Raw genomic sequence first — 20,863 nt, forward strand, 5'->3', positions numbered from 1 at the left:
AAAAGAAAATCTTTTAAGGCACTTTAAAGTTGACCATACACAATACTATGGCATAACAGCTGAATTCTTTACCTCTGTGAAGGCAGCGCGACAACTGACTTCCTGTCTTGTGTGAGCAAGTACGTAGTCTGCCAAACAATTGTTACTCTGCTCTTCAAAGTAGATCTTGGCAAGCTCCTCACTCTCCACCTTTGGAAGGCCTGTGCAGTCCAACCGCACCACCGAGTCTGGTGTAGCACACTTGAGGAGTACGAGTTTGGCCTCATCAAGCACGTTCCTCTCAGCGTCTGTCACGTTCAAATTAGCCTTCTGCCTCTCCATCACTTCAAGAACCACAGAAGCACATGCATCGGAGTGATAGCCGATGAAGACGTCTGGGGGCTGGTACTTGTATGTTTGATTCACTGCTGCAAACTGACTGCTCAGAGTTACAAAGAGTGTGACCCATTTCTCCAGTTCTTCCACGATCCTCTTCTGCTCTGTTCTGAGGACCGTGTGAATGTCCAGATAGTGTTTCTCCAGCCTGTTGATGAGAGGTATTGGGAACTGTTTGTAGACCACCTCTCTTTCTTCAATGACAATGAGCCGGAAATCTTGGTGCACTCGACATTTGACACGATGGGTTCCCAGTCCAAGGTCCACATACTTCTGCCCGCCCAAGCAGACATAGTATTGGTTGAGGGCATCATACAGACTTTCATAGAGGTTCTGCAAGTTTAGTAAAACCACAGTTTGACCTGTCTCCATGCATATCTTCACTCTGTTGATGTTGCGACAGATTTGGGTGTACTCTTGGTCCTTTGGGAAGCTGGAGCCGAAGATTATCTCTGGTTGAACACTTTCTGAAAAGAATGTCTGCTGCAGGATTTGCAGAGCTGCGTAATTTTTTGTGAGTACCAGCAGGTACCGACATTCTTCATCTTGTGCAGTTGCGTGAAGGTTTTCTCTCACAAACTCGATGGCGCTGAGGTTCTCAAGATTCGGAGTGATCTGCAGTTTCTTTGTGAAGACAGTAACTGCATCTACGTCATCCTTGCCACTGAAATTTCTCAAAACAGCCTTTGCTGTCTCTTCTGCTGTGGGCCTCCTTTGAGCAGCCTTAGCCACTGCAAAGATCATCTTAATCAAGCTGTAATAATCACGAAGGCCAAAAAATCCTTTCCCTTGTTTACGGCAGATCTGCAAGTAGGCTCTTGCAAAAGGTTGGAAGAAATCGCTGACTTTTTCCAAAACCATTGCGTCAGATGAACAAATGCCTCGAGCACTTTCAATGAGTTCCTTCTGATCAGGGTCACCTCGGGAGACAAAAATGCCTCTGTTCATCTTTGCAGGGTCCAGCGCCCAGTTGGAAATACCAATGAAACCAACCTTTTTGTGTGGTAGGGGCTCATCATCGATACATCCCTCTTCGAGTAATGGATGAAGAGTTTTCAGTGGCATTTTTGGCGAGTCTTCGGCCAGGCCAATCTCATCCAGAACCACAACTGAGATGTATTCATCAAGGTTTTTGCCCTCTTGAAAGCGTCCACATTGCTTGAATGTATTGATGATGCCTTCTGGTGTTGAATGTGGACTGCATTGAAAGGACACCAAGTGGATCTGTTTAAGCCTTTTGTAAAGGTCAGAATGAGCAGCTTGGCCTTGCATTGCATCTGCCACCAGAGTTTTGGACAAAGATTTTGAACTTCCAGGTTTCCCAACCAAGAACAGAGGGATTCTCAACTCAATGCAAAGTACCATCATGAAGACGTTCTCTTTGAGGGCATTGTTTCTTGCAATCGTGTCACCCATTGGGACGCCATTTAAAAGCAAATCCTGCATTAATGAGATTTCCTGCATTACACCTGCTGGACTGTATGTCTTTAGTTTGTTGCTGAGTTTTTGTCTGTATTGCTCCTTATCTTCAAGGCAGGCATGGTAACACACTCCTGTGGCCATGACTAGAGACCAGACAACAGGGTCCCTGACCTCTGACCGTCTGTGATGTCGCTCTTTCTTTTGTGCTTTTTGAGTTTTTTCAAGTTCCTCAAGCTCTGCAAAAAACTTGGCATGGTTGTCATAGAACCAAACGAAGGCTTGCATGCAACGTTCCACATCTCTCAGGCTGACAAAGCTGCATTCATCGTTTCTTGTACGCATGTACTTCTGTGAGGCTGAAAGTACATCAGTGATCATGGTGATGTGATACGCATCGATTGTCTTTGTTTCAATCACTCTTTGCACAATCTGCTGAATGTAGATTTTCTCTGTCTGATCATTTAACTGTCCAAAGTCCCACACCAGAGGGATCATGCTTGGTGGCAATGCTTGAACTCTGTATACTAACTGGCGAAGAGGGATGGAGCCAAGCTTTTCATCTATCTCATCAGCTCGAACTCTGTACCCAAGGCCTGCAGATTCTAACCTTTGGATCATCTCATCTGTGTGCTTTCGGTAGGGATTGCAAGCAGCAATGATCTGCAATCCAGAATTTGTTGTCAAGCTTTCTCCCTTCACTGTGTTGTCACAAAGGACCTCCTTAATACTGCTGATGGCTTCAGTGGTGTTGGCCTCATCAAAGAAGAGAACAGAGTCAAAGCCATAGTCTGCTTTGTTGACGTAAGCAATGTTTTCTGCTTCTCTGACTTTGGAAAATATATTCTCAGAAGTAGTCCCTCCATGCACCTTGACCAATTTCATGTTCTCGCAGGCGACTCCACTTCTTCGCAATTCGCAGAGAAATTTGATGAGCCTTGTCTTACCACAGCCTGTTTCTCCCATGATGATGACAGGGATGCCACACCTGAACCGCATGTGGATTGCCAATATCTTCAAGATGTTGTCAGTTGTAAGTTCATAGGTTTCGTCAGGGTCTAAAGGCCACTGAATCCCAAGAACATTGCAAATTCGCTCGATCTTCTCTCCCCGGGGAAGACTGTCAAAGTTAATGTTGAATGGGACTCTCTGCAGTGTCAGGCCTTCATACAATGCCTTTGTCATGACATTCTTTTTGATGACCCTTCCAGATGTGGGCTCAATGGCGTCAACAAAGCCCTGTTCATTGAGCTGAAGATGAAAACCAATGAAGGTCATAGACACATGGTCATCATTGAAGAAGATGTATGGGTGTGGTTCTGTTTCCCATCTTTTTCTGATGAGAAAAGGAGCCAAGTCTTCATCTTTCACACCAGTCAGATCCATTTGCAGCCTGCCAGGACTCTGGTCACAGATGTGGAGTGATGGAGTGGCAAAGTCCTTTGCCATCAGTATCATGAAATCTACCACAAAGGTTTTGAACCCACTTAGCGTGTCTCCAGTGAAAGTGGCATCACAAAAAACAGATGTCTCGCAGTCTCTCAGCTGCAGGTTAAGGAACCATGCAAAATTCCTCAGTTCTGCCCAGGATGGGTCCATGATGCCACAATTCATCAGAAGCATCTGAAGACATTCCACATGTGACCCCTCAACACATTGATATGAAAATGCATCTAAATCCATGCCATTATGAAAGCGTGTCAGATACTGATATGGTCGCTGGAAAGCTTCACTCCTGAATTCTTCTTCATCCATCAGAGGGTCATCATTGCTCACAATTGTTGGATCTTCTCGCTTCCTCATCTCAAGCATGAGTACATCTTTGGGTGGTCGGCAGACAATTTTTGGAAACACATCTGTGAATGTGCTTGGCAAAATTTGAGCCTATGGATGAAACTGAGGATTAGCAACATTTCATAGTCACACAACTGATAGCTGTTGTTTGTGCTCAGTACCACTGAAAAAACATGTACCTGGTTTGATGTAGTCTGGGTTGACTTGACAGTGGGTTCCAATATCTCAATGACATACAACTGCTTGTCATTGCACTTCCACATCTTTCCCTCAGAGTCCATCAAATAGCGCAAAATCAACAATTTGAAAAGGAACTCTGCAAGACCCTTTTGCACCTTTAAGAAAAACATGACAGCATCTCATTAACACAGTGTGTCCAATCAACAAATCCTATTAGAATTAGTAGTATTTTGAAAAGCATTATTACCGATGACATGACATCGAAGTGAAACATTGTAAGCTCTTCCCCTTTGGACCTTTCCAACAGCGATTGAACAATGGTGTTCTCATCAACACATGGTTCAATCAAGCGAATGCATTTCTTTGCCGATGGCTTTGTGGTTGAAGACTTCAGTTTTTCATACAGCCTCTTGATGTACAATGATTTACCTGAAATCAAAAACTGTAATTATGGCAGGTATCAACAAATATGACAGCAGATACCCCAACTTCAGTGACAACAAGTAATATGAGGGGAAATATATACATACCAACACCTGCCCTTTTAGAAGAGATGATACCAACGCAGAGCCTGTCTTTAAATACAGCTGCAGCACTGCACTGATCTTTTGGAACGGCATAATGTTTGTGAAGGTACCTCTGGATCCTTGCCAGTGGCTCCTGGGGAACCATGTGCAGTCTGTACTGGCTGAATGCTGAAGGAAGGTATGCATGCTCTCTTTCTGAGCTGCAAATGAGAACAAGCTGGTAGTCATGCCTACTCTTCCTTTTCATTTCCTGGAAAAAGCTCTCAAGTTTAGAGCTGACATCGTAAGTGAGTAGATCCCCATAAAGAAGGGAATATATTTTTTGGCCTCTGTAGCCTTCACTGAGGCAGCGCCTGAGGAACAGCTCCACCTGTTCGTATGGAGTTGATGAGCTGCACAGAAGGACTTCGTCATAGGTAGGAAGTGTGACAGCTTCACTGTTCAAATAAATTGAGATGCAAGATGTCAAGACTTCATCATGTGGACAAACAATGAGGTTTGGCCTCCCAGTGGCCAAACCTTTGGGTAGCTGCCTCTGAATGAAGTTATTTTCCAAATCATCTTCCTTACTGTCACATACTTCATCTTTGTCACTTTTGTTTGCAAGTATTTCCAACAGTCTTCCAAGACTTTTGATGTCAAGAACGTGTGGAAGAACATCCCTCATGTTTTTCATGTAGTCATTCCATATCTGATCAAATGCTTGCAAACCATTTGTTTGCTCCACAAGACTTGGCAGGGAACTCAGCTGGCTGTTGAGTTCTTGGTCTTCTGTGCTACTTCTTGGCAAAATAACAAAGGTTTGAAATTCAAGGTCCTCATTTATTTCTTGTGGTTTGGTGATGATTTCATCTTTAAGTGTATGCCAGACGTGCTCCAAATCTGTGGTTGTACAGTTTGGCTTGATGAAAGACAGCATCATGAGAACTTGATCCTCGATACTGGTCACATTGTGCTGAGTGAGTTTGCTGCACAGGTAGACAATCTGTTCAGCGGTGTAATAGTTCAGATAGTAATTTTGTGATCTCTGCTTGTTGACAAAATCCATCCAGTATTTCAGACATTTCTCCATTTTTCTGCAAAGTTCAGGCAGCTGCTCTTCTATGCCTCCGTCTATAGTGACACTGGGAACTCTGTCCAAGTTGAAGTCCATCATGATGCTGGGTAACTGGCTATCTGAAAAGCAGTTGATTTGCACTTTCCAGTGCCTGAACAAAGGATTTCCAGCATTGTACAAGGCAATGAATGCCTCAGCAAGTCTTTGGACACTGGCAAAAACCTGAAATTAGAAGAAGGCTGTGGTGAATACGACTAATTACTTTATATAGTATCAAGAAAGGATTCAAATTTACATAGAACAGCAGACTAGTGGGTTTTTGTCTCAACCTAGAAAATAGCCATGGGTCACCAATTCGTCCAGTCTCAATTACTTAATTTCTTTGACATAGTTTGGAGTGCTAATACATTGCCTGAACCATTAGTGAATGTGTGGACTGATTTACAGTCACCATTTGACTTTTCAAGACTTCTCAATCAGAGACAGAGACTACCAATGCAAAGAGTATGGAACCCTCCACAACTCTTCCTGTTGGCAGAAATGAGGATATACTTCTTTATACAGTACTCATTTTAAGAAAATGCACACTAAACAAACAGAAGAACAATTGTATCCAATATGAATGGAAATTTCACTCTACCTCTGCAAAGTGATCAACTTCATTCTGCCCTTGATCACCTTTGCCAGACATGAGCATGAGTTTGTTTTGCAATTCTCTCAGGTCTTCAAGAGAATAGGAGCGCATATGCAGACCCTCATCATGCTCCTCTGGAATCTGCAGCTTCAGGGCAGTGTCGAGACTCAGCTGGAGTGAAACACAGAATTTACATGCATAGTTTTGTAGAACCTTTTGATCCCAGATAATGACATGTTAAAACGGATACCCTTGTCTTTGTGTCTCTTACCTTTTCAACCCTGTGTGGACTAATCAAGTAGATTCCCTTATGGTTGATGGTTGATGCCAATGAGAGAGACGACAGCTCCACTGACCCATGACTGTCCTTCACCGTCTTCAACCATTCCAGATGGCGTGCACTGTCCCGCTTCAAATGGAAACACTTGTTTCTACTGTGCAGTCTTACAATTAAATACTGTCAATAATGTTCTATTGGATGCTTATAATGCAATTATCAATTACTAGTTATGACTGTATTAAGAAGCATGGATCAGTAAAGCTCTGCAAAGAAAACCTCTACTAAGACATAAGACATGGCAATCTTCATTCCTGAATGCATTAGTTATCATGATTACCAGTTTCTTCGGGAGGTTGTTGTCATTCTCCAAAGCTCTCCAAAGCTTTTTGATCACTTCTATGAAGGCATCAAACCCAGAGTCTGGTTTTAGCTCATAAAGCATTGAGGAATAACCAAGGATTGCATCATGGAAGCAAGCGACACGATCCACATCCATGTCATTCTCTCCCGCAGAGATCGAAGCCAGGTCAACAAACACCTTCAACTCATTGATATCTGTTAAAAAAAAGATTGTTTATGAGTATTCTTAAAATAATTTTCAAATGATTGTTTTCACTGATTATAAATCAATAACAGATTGATTATATTAGGTTTCAGTTGAACTTGCCTTCAAGTGCATTCTTCACCCATTTTACAAAGTGTCCTCGAAGTCCCAGCTCCTGCAGACACAGTCTCCGAGGCTCAGTGATGTCTACCAGGACCATCTTTGCCTTCATCAAGTCATTGTCAATCCTTTTGAGCTGCTCTTTCTGAAAGTCTGCATGATTCTGAGGGGGGGAAAAAAACAATCAACTTATCCCAATTGACCTCTCTCTCCTGCATGCACTGGTCTTTATTGATATATTATCAATAGTCAAACTAAAAGACTATGACTAAGCAAAGGAGAGAGCTTTTCATCATACAGGTTAATTTGACCAAGTTTAAACATGCTGACTTACAACTTCTGTCAGTGTCTCCAGAACTCTGAAGTCTCCTTGAAGACAAAGCGTATCTTTGACCATCATGATAATCTCAGCTGAAGCCACAGCCAGATGAAGCTCATGGTACTGCTCAATCTGCTGCATCCTGCTGAGAATCCACCGCTTGTCGTTCGAGTTGTCGACTCTGCACATAATGTCCAAGTCCTGTTCAAGTTTTTCATATTTGCCTTTGAAATCTCTGAAAAGTTGGTTGACTTCTTCAAGTCTTATGGTTCCATCCCGCAAACGAGCATAGATATCTTTGAAATGGTCAAAGCAACTCATGAAAATTTCTTCATGGATCGTTTCTAGTGTTGCCATAATGTCTGCTACTTGAGGTTCATCAGGATCATCTTCCACTTCATCCTCAGCCAGGAGTTTGGCTTGTTGGTCCCAACACTTTTTGAACACATAACTGTCTCTGAATTTGTGCAGGACCTCTGCCATGTCTCTGATTTCTTCATCGAGACTAAAGTAGGTAACAACACCAGCCATTTGGGGGGGCAGTTGATCGTATGGATGAACCTCCATGAAATGATTCAATGGTGAAGCCTCAATGTTGACTTGCTGTTTGACCTCGAGGTCATCAACATCAACTATCAAGAGAGGAGGGGAAAAGCGACGATTAATTATTATATTTCAAGAACCCAAAAAATGAAAACCAGGGAATGGTCAGCTCACCTGTCATATGTTCCTCAAGTTTATGGCTCATAGTTAGGAGGACATCCACAAGCTCCTTTTCATGGTAAACAGCATCCACCTCTTGTTGTCTGCACTGCAAAAGCCTCTTCATCTTGTCATTATCTTTATAGCTTCCATTCTCAGAAAGACAGTCTGTTGATACCAAAGCACATAGATGCAGATAAATATCTCAATATGCTCAATTTTAAAGCTGGTTTGTAATAAGAAAAATAAATTATCGTTACCAATCTTTATCAGTGCTAAGAAGACGTCTTTTCTCTTCAAAATGATTTTGAGCAGGTTGATTTTGAGGTTCCCTTGGACCAGTTGATGGGTTGTTGCTGCAAATGATGAGATGGCGATGGCAATCCTGTCTCTGGCATCGTGAGAGAGTTGATCAAACAGTTTCTCGTCTACACCTGAATTGATGGGGTTAACAAATACCCATATTAACCCATAATAGTGAATAAAATACCTGACAGTGAAATAAATATTTTGTTGATGACTGTGCTAAAAAAAAATAATAATAAAAATACTGAAAATCATGCATTCAGGCATCCATGGCATCATTTTAAAACTACAATTTCACATTTAAAACTGTTCAGAAGGCATCTATTTGAGCATAAGATACCATGTAGTTGGAAAATGTCCTTGGCAGCTGTCCAGGAGAGCAGGTGCCGAAGAACCACTTCTTCATCCTCCTGGTATTTTCCTTGGCTGTCTCGTGGCCAGGATTTTTGGATAATTTCTGAGACGAGCTTTCCAAACTTCCAGTTCATCTTGAATCTCTCAAAAAGTTTGCCTTCAGACTTGGTCTGCAAAGAAAAAAGCATATCTTTATCGTTATGATAACATTTTACATATGATTTTATTTGCAGTTTCTGATTTAATAATGTTAGTGCATGTATATAGCCATGATTGACCAACAACATTAGTACTGAATGCAAAATTATTCAACATGTGTAGTTAATGGAAAAAACTCATACCTGGCACAAATGTGTAACAGCTTCAAGAGCACATTTCTCAACACTTGCAGCAACATGTGGACGGGAATCTGTCAGCACCTCTAAGTTTTTGCAATAGAACTCAATTTGATCCAGACACGTTTCCTGAAAAACAGCACATGAACTCATTGCACATGTAGTTCTGTCAAACACAATCCCATAGCAAAATCTAGAAGTCATCAATCACCTACCTTTTTATATTTGCCCTCAAAATCCATTTTGAATGTCTGCTTCCACTCTGTCGTGAAATCTTTTTCTTTGAAACTGATTGAGATCACATTGTTCCATGTCTGTAAAATAATTACGGTCATGGTTACTATTCGCTACTCATGAGTTTCTATATTTTTTATATATTGTGGGGGGTTTGTAATAGAACAAAAGTGCTCACTTCAAACTGCTCTGTTGCCTTTGTTTGGAACATGGATGTGAGTCCTTTGTTAAGTAATTGTTTAAATGACCGACTCATCCATTCTCTCATTATTCTCATTGCTTGAGAAATCACCATTTCTCTCACATGTTGCTGTACTCCGTCTTGTCCTTGGCTTTCCTAGATGTGAATTATTGGTTAAGTTTATAAGATTAGCAAGGATTAATAATTACACCTCATGCTACACAGAATGGACACACCCCACTTACCTGCTGCTTGTTACACTGAATAAAGTCGGTTACAGATGCAACTAGATGCATGCATGCAACGGGGATATCAGGGTAGTTTAGGGTGTATGTTGTTGGTTTCACCCCTTTGCAAATCTTGTCTAACAGCCTCACTGCTGCTGAAAGGCAATCTCTCCTGTAAGCCTCTGTAAAATGACTATCATAAACCACAAAAAATGGATGATTAGACAATGAGTTTTTAGGGAATGACAACATCCACTGTTACGAAACAACAAATTTGCATCAATGCATGGAATTTAAAGGTATAATGGATGATTTTTGAGCCAATGAATGGCTTGATGCGAGTCTCAACTACTGGTCCTCCGACATGTCAATCATGCTGAAGAAATGTTTACGTAACGCCATCAAGCACGCTCGTAGGAGCAGCAGAGCAGGTAGGATGATCTGGCGCATGCGCGTTTTTCAAAAAGCAAGCAAGAGACGTTTGGCATCGACTTTTTTGAGAAAATCGTCCATTGTACCTTTAATATGGAATTATTTGTACTATAAATACAGGAATATGGTAAAAGTATACACGCATATGCACATTTCATATCTGCGCTCTTTGTGTCAAAACAGTCAATTGAACTCTGGTTGAGTTTGAAGTAAATCACCTGTATTTTTCTTCAACAAGATTTCCCTGGATGTATGAGAGAAGGCCAGACACTGCCTGCAAATAAGAAAACCAATACGTTTATGTTTTCATTTTGGCACTAAAGATTGTTGATTCTTCCATGTCTAGTTTAAACATAACAAAACTAAATAACACAATACTCTAAGTCAGACTGATGATGCGACAAATGAGAAATTATGTTTATATACCTCATGACTGCTAGCAGTAATATCTGCAGGGATCTCCTGAGTTAAAACCTGAAGTATGTCCAAAAGCTCAGCATTGATGTTTGCGCTACACTCCCTCAATCCATCAAGAGACATGAAGTACAGGCAGGAACGGACTGAAAGAAGATCCACCTCCATCAGGTGACTGTTGTTTTTCATCACATTTATCAGTGCTCTGAAAAGAAAACGGGTACATAAAAAACTATATAGCGCATAATCACGTGTTGTATGAGGTTGTGAAAAAAAGTATGTTTTCAAAGATGTGCCAAAATGTACCTTCTGTCTTGACTGTTCATGTGATTTGAAGGACCCATGTCAAGGCCTTGCAGACCTGCCCAGGATATGAAGTACTTGTTGTTTCCAGGCGGTGGTCTTTCAAAGGGCTTTGTGATGCCTTTGAGCAGGTGGAGAAGTGGGAGTACCAAGATCCATCGAGGCATGTTTTCTTTTTTCATTATGTTTATCACATCCACCAAGTTCTCTGGCAAACTGCAAAGAATTTGAGCATTTTCAGAGAAATACATTTGACAATAAATAAGAGGAAACAAAGTCATTACCTGAGTCAGTAATATTAGTGGCAAGAAATTAACATTCAATGTTTCCAGGACAAGATTATTTAAAACAAATCCGGTGCCTACCTCTTGATAACAGAAGCCTCTTTGGAAAAATCTTCCCAGAACTGAAGGAAGCGATCCTTCTCCAGCTTCGGTAAGCAGAGCATGGCACAGAGCTGATAAAGCTCAGCTTTGATGAGCTTGATGCGATACTGTCCCCATACATGCAGCATGATCAATGCTGCTTTGAAGTCGTCCTGAATGAAGTAACTTTTCTTGTCTTTCTCTTTGAGTTGAGGAATCACTTGTGTCAGCATGAATTCTTTCAACAAATTTCTGACCTGAGGAGATAACCCAGTGATAGAGAAATTGGTTAATTTTGACATATTTGAGAGCAATCATGGGCATAAATGAAGAGAACTTACATTTTCTTCATCATAGTTCAAAGTTGTCCATTTCTGTTGTTTCCCTTCATACACATATGGGTCTTTATAAACCTGAAAAAATTGATTCAGCTGGCTGATGAAACTTTTCAGGTTGGTCTCAGTCCAGTCACGGAGAATATCAAAAATGGTGCCCAGCATTATCCTCCCTGCAATCTCTCTGCCTTGAATCAAGTTTTTTCTTTGTTCTGACCACAAGTTATCCCAAGCACGTTTAACAACGTTTTTTGATGGCGGCGCACAGATGATGTCGTCATATTGATGCCAGTCCCCTTCAGAAAATGAAAACAGCAAGTGAGGGATGTATAAAACAGCAAAAAGTAGGCAGAGTGATTACTTTGAGAAATATTTAAAGCTTGATAAAATTAAGGTTATACTTACCACTGTCATTGATGAGGTCAGTTTTCACAAACAAACATCTGTTGGCGGGTTGTGTAGCATCTGGCTTGTATATGTGCTCATACTCATAAACACTCTTTTTGTTTTTATAGACAACATATTTGTATGGGATCGACACAGACACAGCTTGATTTTTGATTGCTGTCAAACAGCCTCCAACAAGAAATCCATGTTCATCAAGGTCCCTGCAAAAAAATGAAACCAAAAATTCAAATGTTTGTACTACAGTCAGTGAGGCAGAAGTGTAAATACACAATATTACTCATGTCATCATACAGTAATGACCGATAAGTGTAACCAGTACATGAATGCAACAGTCTGAGGTTTATTCTTGGTTGGTGTTTGCCAAACACCCAAAACAAATAGCTGAAGTCATAAATCCAAAGCAACAAGTCCTTGGTTATATACGTATAATTGATGAAGAGATCAATACATGATGAAATTAGTTATTACAGTTTGGTTCGATACTGATGATGAATCTCCCCCTGGCAGCCATGTTGAGCACTGCAACACTCGGTGCTGCACAGCTCCACCCATAATGCACAGCTCCGCCCGTAATGTACAGCTCCGCCCCAGCTCTGACGTTGTCTGCACAGCTCCTCCTGCACAGCTCACGCTCCCCCGCCCCTCTCCACTCTCAGAGAATGGGCATGGAGATGGGCGCTCTGAGGGGGTCATGTCTAGGGGTGGGCGGTGTAAACCGTATAAACCGTATGCGATATAAATTTGGCCCATGGTAGGGATTTTGGTCATACCGCCCAACCGCGATAGCACATTACGTCCTCTCGGTGGCAGTAATGCAACTTTTTAGATCCCCGGTTCCCTGAAGAAGAAGTACACAACAACAGCAATGATGCCGAGCGGTGAGCAGACAGAGGAAGAGCTCATGAATAAGACTGATGCAACATCTATAACAACGATCTGTAACTGGCGAAACACTGGTTGAACAATAATATCTGGTCCGCCAGATGATTTGAGAATCTGAGGCAGCTGCTTCACGGAAGCAGTAACACCATCCATTAACCTGTCGGCGTCCAGCTCCTCCTGAACCGCCTTCATTACCTGTGAAACACCTTGAAACCCTCTGCGTTAGTGAACAACCTGTGCTGCACAGCTCCTGCTGTGTTCAGGGACACTTCGTAAAAGTAGCCTGCTAATAGACGCTAACGGTGCCTCAGTCAGCTGTTAGCTTAGCTGTTAGTCACCGACGAACGGGGATCGGTCAAAAAATTGGCTCAAAATCAAATCAAGTTGCCGACCCCTGATCTATAATCTGGACATGGTTTGGATTCAAAGTAACTTGACTTATGTTTTTTAGTAGTTTAAAAACTACTTCCTGCTTCCATGTTTTTACCATGTGCTATGGTAACCATTAAAAGACTGTTATGCTGAAATTTATATATAAAATTATACTTTCATATATACCTTCATACCTTCTACCGTGTAAGTTTCAAATTATACCGTGATATAAATTTTAGGCCATATCGCCCACCCCTAGTCGTGTCGCTAAAGCCCGCCACACATTACAGGATTTTTTCAATCTTCCCCGATTCAGACACTACACACTGCAAGACAACAGAGGCAGTGTTGGGCAAGTTACTTTAAAAAAGTAATTAGTTAGAATTACAAATTACTTCTCCCAAAAAGTAATTGAGTTAGTAACTCAGTTACCTCATTGAAAAAGTAATTAGTTACTCAACAAAGTAACTGACATTATTTTTTCATGTTCTACACATTACCACATTCTATAACATCTATAACATCAAAGATGTTTATATCAACTGATTGAAGAATAAAAACACTTTATACAGTATTTTAGAACATTTAGTATTTATTTGAACTAAATTGCAGCCTGTTAAAAAAACACAAATGTAAACTTCTGGCCATTAAGTATTGCAAATCTCTGTAACTGTACATTAATTAAGCCTCCTGTGTTCCAGTGGACCTGCAGTCAGTGTTCAGCTCGGCTCTGGCCGCCTGCTGGTTGCTTGTTTTAACTGAGCGGCTCCTCTCCTTCCTGCTGCATTTGGGCTCAGGTCGGGTTAGCAGCAGCAGCAGCAGCAGCAGCAACAAGTGTCATGCGAGCATGTGGCAGACGTGGATAAAGTCTTCCAGTGAGACTTCCAGTTCCAGAACGCTACCTTTCTATGTCCTGGGCTCGAGCTCGACGCCATTGTCTCTGTCTTGTTGTGTTTACTGGTCAGCGCGTGCAGCGAGTGAGACACGTGAGCAGGGCATGCCCGCCCACCAGCCAATCATCATCGCGTCTTCATCACCCCCCCCCCCCCCCCCCCCCACACTACCCTCTCCCCACTCCTCCCTGCTCTCTCCTGCAGCTGATGTGTGCGGCAGAAGCGACACTCGCGCTTCATTCAGTCTAATTGTAGTAACGCGCCACTTCATATTCTTAGTAACGGTAACGGCGTTGCAACGATGGGAAAAGTAACTAATTAGATTATTCGTTACTGAAAAAAATAACGCCGTTACTAACGCCGTTTATTCTAACGCCGTTATTCTCAACACTGAACAGAGGACAGATCGCACCCGATCTTCCTCTCCTGATCTTCTAGTATGTGGTGTCACTCTGGAGCAGAACATACACTAGCAGATTCTTCAGCCGAGAATCAGCTCCTCTCTCCTCCAAATCTTGCGTCGTCCAACGTGACTTTGTGCTGTTTCCCTTCATTGCTGTTTTTACATTCATCTCCACTTTCAATAATAAGTGGAGAACTCATTCATTCCCTCAGTTCATTCATTCACATCAACATCGCTCCTTCAGTTCCCCCCCCCCCCCACCCCCCAGCAGTAATCTTCAATGGAGATTAATTAAAAGATGCAGATATTAGATCAGAGTTTGGGTCTGAATGGAGGAAATACAGTTCATCCAGAAGCGATAGGATTAACCATCACTTTCTGTACAGCTGAGTTTAGGAGCTCTGGCTTTTCTGTTTCACTGTCATATATAGTGAATATATTTCACAGACATATATTCATCCAGCTCAGACAGCTGTGAGGGGATTTTTTTAATCAGCAGCACCTTGGTGAGAGGGAGCTGTTCAGCCAATCAGGAAGCTTTATTTCGAGGGTGTGGACAGCTCTACTCGGAACTGATCGGCGCCTCTCAGAGCGCACCACACACTACAGGATTTGCGACCAGAAATATTAAACATATTCATTATCTACAATCTTCCCTTCCGATGCCTCCCGAGAGGCTCCGACCCGAAAAAATCTCTCGGAACACACCGCACACTACAGGAAGATCGGACCCGAACTCATGTGCATACTCCCGACAATCGAACCCTGTCGGCTTCGATCAGGAGGAGAAGATCGGGGCAAAATTCGGCCCGATCATCCTGTAGTGTGTGGAGGCCTTAAGGAGAGGAGATTCTTAAAGAGACAGGGACTCATTTCCAGTCGTTTGAGGCAGCCTGATGCTGAGGCAAATTTGATTTAAGTTGGTTTTGACACATGCAGCTTTCACAATCCAACTTTGGGTGAAGCTGTTGCTTAAGTATGTTGTAGATTGATACTAAAGGGCTAAAAAACATGTAATACCCCCCCCCCCCCCCCCCCTTTAATAGGAAACCTAACGTGACCTTCTTTAATAAATCAAGCCATTGATGATCAAACACAGCCCACAAGGATTCACATGCACAAGTATACATTTTAAATTTTGCTATGAAGTTCATAGGTCTGAAAGTAATGACATAATGTTTCATCCGATGCAGCCTTAGCATTGACCTTTTCTTTTGAGGATGCATCACTGTTAACTATGATAAATTGAGTTTGGTAAGAGGCACTGCAAAGCTTTAAAGCTCATCAGTCTCAATGAAGAACTGAAGCCTGGATGGACTTGCATCATCCAGTTTAGCTTTCTAGCTAGTGACAATGGAAGCACATTTACATAAGCCCTCTTCATCAAGTAGTTCGAAGTCTAAACCAGCTAAGCTGAACAGATATGACAACAATTATCTGGAGTTTGGTTTCATTGAGAACAGCCACAGGAGACCAAATGTGTGGTGTATATACAGGTGTTCGCAAATGAAGCCATGAAGCCACCGAGCTTACCCCGCACCTGATAATCCAAGCACCCAGGGTTAAAAGACAAAAGATTTTCTGAGCGAAAGAGTGAGGGATACATTCACCAGAAAATATAAACGGTGAAACTGGCTGCAACTTCAGAAAAAGCATGGAGGGCATCTTATTTAGTGGCTCAATGAATTGTAAGAAGCCCCATCCAACTGGACAAGATCTTCTCCCAGCAGCAGTGGAAATATGTGAAGTTGTGCTTGGGGAAGAGACAGCTAATAAAGTCAAAGCTGTACCACTTTCAGATGACACTATGAGGAGGAGATTTGGAAAAACTCTCAGCCGACATTCAGTCACAGCTTCTAGAGAGTCATGTGTGCAGTTTTCCATTCACCTGGATGGATCAACAGATTTTTTTCTAGTGCAGCTGAATTGATTGCTTTGGTGCACCCTCCCTGGGAAGAAGACATTTTGGAGGATTTTCTATTCTGCAAGGAGTTGCTGGGCAGGGCGACAGGTGAGGAAATGATCAGTCTTCTGGAAGCGTTCATGACTGAAGTTGAACTGGGCTGGGGAAATTCTGTGGCCGGTTGTATGGATGGTGCAGCAGCGATGACTGGCCGCAGAAGGGCAGTTACTGTGCAGATAAAGTCTGTCAGTTTGTGTATTATTGCTACCTACTGTGTGCTGCATCGGCAAGCACTCGTCTCAAAAGACACTGCACCAGATCTTCACTCCGTTTTGAACGCAGCAGTGACTGCAGGTAATTTTTCCGAAGTCCAGGGCACTGCAGTCACATCTATTTGGTCATATTTGCCGTGAAATGGATGCCAGACATGACCCACTGTTGTATCACATATGTCATGGTAAACTTTTACAGTGAGTGTTTGAGCTACACAGAGAATGCCAGACTTTTTGAAAGATGAAAAACCTGACATCGCATCGTTTTTTTTACCGATCCAGAGTGTGTTGGCTGACATATTTAACACACCTAATAGCCTCAGCCTCTCCATCCAAGGAGGCCACACTTCTATTCTTGAAAATCACTGCCTTCATGAACTCAACAGACCTGTGGAGAAAGAGGATTACAGATCTTTCCCCAACTGACTGTGTGTCAGTCAAATGACCTGTGTGTTGCTACAGTGAGGGAGGTCGCATCAAAGCTCACATCACTGAGTGAGCACTTCAGCTCATACTTCTCTGACTTGAACACCGATTCCGGGGACTGGGTGAGCGATCACTTTGCACCTAATGCATTAACAAATGATCTGACAGGTAAAGCAGAAGAGCAGCTGTTGTTGTCCTGTGATAGGACATTAAAGGTCCGATTTCAGCAGGTGAATCATGCAAGCTTTTGGTCCTCCCTCTCACGAGTATCCAGAACTCACTGTTGCGGTCATGCAAATACTGCTCCCCTTTCCCACCACCGACCTCTTTGAATTATCTTTTTCGACTCTGAGTGCAATAATGAACAAGCACAGGGCTCATTTACAAGTGGATATAAAACTTCACCTGTGTTCAAAATTCAAGAAATGGTATTGTTTTTATGCAAATTTATTTGGGTAAGTCCATTTCCACTACACTGATCTTAAGAATTTAGGTTGCATGTCAATGAACAGGTAATTGCTAAAGCATTTAGGGTTACTTATGACAGACTGTGTTTAAATGACATGAGGATGATGAGGGGGTCCTTGAAAAATGTTCTCCTATATAAGGGATCCTTGGATCCTAAAAATTTGAGAACCCCTGTTCTAAACATCTCAGCATTTAAAATTGGAACATAAGGTTTTTTTTTTTTTTTTCCACATGATTCTTGGGATGTGTCTACCTATCTTTCAAGAATAATTACCTTTCCACAAACAGCTCAACTGCATCTTCTTCCCAGTCTCCTATGTAGGAACCCACTCTGACGAAGATGCGATCTGCTCCTGGATCAAATTTGAAATCCTTGGAGAGAACTGCATGAAAGTAAATGTTGAGTCTGTCACTAGGCGCAATGTGACTGGGTCTGGGTGGCCTGAAAAGAAAAAAACAAAAATAAAGGTTGAGGTTAAAGCAATGCATAAGACAAAATTAACCATGACAACGTACAAGACTCACTTTTTAGGGGGGGGTGCTCTTTTGGGGCCAGGTTCTTTCTTCGCAGTGCTGCTGTCTTTCTGTTCACCGTCATCATCTGAGGTCTGCATTTGCTCCTTCTCACTTCCAGACTGCTGTGGTCCCGTATCCTCTGCTACCACCGGGTCTACACTGGAGCCGGTGCTGTCAGGCTGCAGCATCAAACATTCAATCTGCATTAAAAGACTGTACTGAGTCTCCTGTTAAACAGTAACAATTACTTCACATACTGATCAACATCACCTTTGATGGTGTTTGAGGACCAAAAACCATCTTCTGTTGACCTGCTGCAGTCTGCTTCGTTTTCTTCCCCTGCTGACTCTTTCCTTTAGTTTTACTTTCTTCTGTCTGTTCTGTAGTTTGCTCCACGTTGGCATTATGGTCTTGTTTTGACTGTTTGGTATTGACAGCATCCTTCTTATTCTTTTGTTGTTTCAGGTTAGTTTTCGGCTCTTCGGGGTTAGTTGTCTTCGTCTCTTTACCTGTGAATGCCTGAGAAGCTGCGTTCTTCTTTTCCTTCGAGTCGACACGTGGAGTCAGAGGGTCTGTCGGTGTTGTCTTGAGGCTCTGATCCTCTTCTGTTTCCTTTGTTTTGTCGTCTTCGGGTTTTCCTGTGGCTTCCCCGGGCTGCCCCGCTGCACCTGGCTCTATTGGATCGGTTGTCTCTTCATTCTGAGTGGCGGAGCTCTTCGCTGCTGCAGCACTAGGTTGACTTTCCAGTGAGTCTGTTTCATTCACTGGACTGTCTGAGCTGTCACTGTCAGAGTCTCTCCTGCCCTGTGACTTTTCCTTTTGGTTATCTGTCATCGAAGTGGAAGACTGGTCCAAAGACGTGTCGCCATCTTTCTTTTTTTTTTTCTTCCTCTTCTTTTTCTTCTGTAAACATAAGATTTAAAGGCAGTTATGCAAACTATTTCTGTTGAACACTTGCTGAGTAAGATCCAGATAAAATCATAGCTTTGGATTCCTGTATCTTTTATGAAAGTCTTTCCAGAATAATTACAGGATTGGTAATATGGCCAAAAATTCATATCACAATATTATTTTCTCAAAATGGCAATATCTCCATTAAACTCTGTTAAGCAAGATCCTATAAACTCCATATTTTTTCTCAATGAAGTTTTACCACAGATACAATTCTGGGTCAAATTCCTCAACAAACCGCAACACAGGCACTTTTAATAATCACCAGCTGCACAAAACAGACATATGAATTCTCCAGAAAAATGGTGAAAAAAAGGTGGCATGCAATAAAAGTAATGGGTGTTTTCAGGGTTTGAGCCTGATGTGTCAAAGACATTTTAGTTCAGGGAGAAACTAGAGAGGGGTCACATCAGTGAAATGACAGTTCAATAATGTCACAAACATCCACAAATCCATTCTTTTTGGCATAAATAAATACAGCACATGCATGACGATGTAAATATCTGCAATTTAAGTACAAGTTCTTCATCATGCCAATTTTAAACTTCGCATCCTGTTGCAAAATGCAATGAAATGTCTCTTTCAATCCAGTTGCAACTAAAACTGACTAAATGACTAAAATGACTCAACCATCCGTGAGACTAAAGGTTGGTCCATGCTTCACATGTACGCGTTTCCGCGTCCGCTTTGGAAGGTCTGCACACCACCGATGCGGACGCGCTTTCTTCCATACCACATTTTGAGCTCAGCTGTGCGCGTCCTATGCAGGCGCGGTAATCCACGCAGCCTCGAGAAGCTTTTCCGACACTACGGACTGTTTATCTGCTCCTTTATGACGGTTTATTTAGAGAAAATGAAGCACATACATTGTCAGTACATTATCATTAAGTATTAAAGTTTATTTAGCCTTTTTTCCTGTTTCTGAATCGCGGGGGCGGCGCCGGAGCGATTAGTTACTTTCACTTCTGTGTGCGGACCTTCTCCTCCCTCCAGACAAAGTCTGTTCTCTCTTTCCACGAGTTTTTCACTCTTTCGGTGTCCTTAAGTGGAGCCATCAGGCTGGAGCTCCGTCTACTTTCACTTTTACCGTCATGTTTTGTTCGCTATGGCACTCTGGCGCATGCGTACACTTCCGCGACCTGCGCGCAATGCGCAACGCGGTCTCAAAATCTGGCTGCTGCGCAGACATCCGCGGATCGTTCCGCACGGACCCTCGCAACCACGCAGACATGTGAAGCATGGATGGGCCTTAACAGTCATCTAATTGGCCAGACTGGACCTTCTGGCATCCCAGGTGTCCATCCATCCATCCATCCATTTTCAACTGCTTATCCAGGACCGGGTCGTGGGGACAGCAGTCTAAGCAGGGATGCCCAGACTTCCCTGTCCTTAGACAATTCCTCCAGCTCTTCCGGGAGGATCCCGAGGCATTGTTTGGCCAGCTGAGAGACATAGGCCGTTTCTCAATATGCGTACTTCTCTGCACTTGTGAACTCATGGACTCGTGAAACGTCATCAGTCAGAGACCAAGTACTGTTCCAATTCAAAGTTCGCATCTCACCAAGTACGTATAAAATACCCGGATGTGACTAACTCCGCCCACTTTACCGAGTCTGCATCGGACCAGACTAGTGCAGACTTGAGAAGCCAAATTACCCAGAATGCGTTTCACAACACATGCCGGAGGTGTAAACACACAGAGGTGAGTATAAAAAACTCTGAAATATTAGCGTTATTGTTTAACAGAACGTAGTTTTAACGGTGTTTTAGGTGAGAATATAGCTGTTTAGAATGTTGATATGGAGTCAGTCTTTTCATATCAGGCTTATTTGAATTTTTTTTCCAACAATTTTGGACAACTGGGGACCGGACGGCTTAACGAGGCGGACAGGTGTCGTGCCAAAAAGTGATTCCCTGCCATAAAGTGATTTC

General features: G+C 42.5%; 1 protein-coding gene across 4 annotated transcripts in view; it reads right to left on the minus strand.

The window, feature by feature from the left end:
- LOC115386506 (E3 ubiquitin-protein ligase rnf213-alpha-like) overlaps nucleotides 1-20,863 on the minus strand; it is a 109,788-nt gene that overhangs the window by 64,889 nt on the left and 24,036 nt on the right. For 2 of the 4 annotated variants that reach the window (XM_030088836.1, XM_030088835.1), the window contains exons 4-28: nucleotides 18,251-18,883; nucleotides 17,990-18,180; nucleotides 17,739-17,906; nucleotides 11,843-12,045; nucleotides 11,444-11,733; nucleotides 11,103-11,359; nucleotides 10,741-10,953; nucleotides 10,447-10,639; nucleotides 10,239-10,294; nucleotides 9,607-9,781; nucleotides 9,359-9,517; nucleotides 9,162-9,260; nucleotides 8,953-9,075; nucleotides 8,598-8,781; nucleotides 8,212-8,385; nucleotides 7,967-8,119; nucleotides 7,265-7,881; nucleotides 6,934-7,093; nucleotides 6,604-6,821; nucleotides 6,258-6,395; nucleotides 5,993-6,157; nucleotides 4,299-5,574; nucleotides 4,016-4,197; nucleotides 3,768-3,923; nucleotides 73-3,678 (exon numbers count right to left, since the gene is read on the minus strand). In XM_030088836.1, coding sequence (XP_029944696.1) covers nucleotides 73-3,678; nucleotides 3,768-3,923; nucleotides 4,016-4,197; nucleotides 4,299-5,574; nucleotides 5,993-6,157; nucleotides 6,258-6,395; nucleotides 6,604-6,821; nucleotides 6,934-7,093; nucleotides 7,265-7,881; nucleotides 7,967-8,119; nucleotides 8,212-8,385; nucleotides 8,598-8,781; nucleotides 8,953-9,075; nucleotides 9,162-9,260; nucleotides 9,359-9,517; nucleotides 9,607-9,781; nucleotides 10,239-10,294; nucleotides 10,447-10,639; nucleotides 10,741-10,953; nucleotides 11,103-11,359; nucleotides 11,444-11,733; nucleotides 11,843-12,045; nucleotides 17,739-17,906; nucleotides 17,990-18,180; nucleotides 18,251-18,883 — 9,789 coding nt within the window. The remainder of the gene's footprint in view (nucleotides 1-72; nucleotides 3,679-3,767; nucleotides 3,924-4,015; nucleotides 4,198-4,298; nucleotides 5,575-5,992; nucleotides 6,158-6,257; nucleotides 6,396-6,603; nucleotides 6,822-6,933; nucleotides 7,094-7,264; nucleotides 7,882-7,966; nucleotides 8,120-8,211; nucleotides 8,386-8,597; nucleotides 8,782-8,952; nucleotides 9,076-9,161; nucleotides 9,261-9,358; nucleotides 9,518-9,606; nucleotides 9,782-10,238; nucleotides 10,295-10,446; nucleotides 10,640-10,740; nucleotides 10,954-11,102; nucleotides 11,360-11,443; nucleotides 11,734-11,842; nucleotides 12,046-17,738; nucleotides 17,907-17,989; nucleotides 18,181-18,250; nucleotides 18,884-20,863) is intronic. The other 2 variants (XM_030088837.1, XM_030088838.1) reach the window with 2 other exon arrangements.

Source organism: Salarias fasciatus, chromosome 4 (genome assembly GCF_902148845.1).
Source record: "Salarias fasciatus chromosome 4, fSalaFa1.1, whole genome shotgun sequence".
NCBI classification, from domain to species: domain Eukaryota; kingdom Metazoa; phylum Chordata; class Actinopteri; order Blenniiformes; family Blenniidae; genus Salarias; species Salarias fasciatus.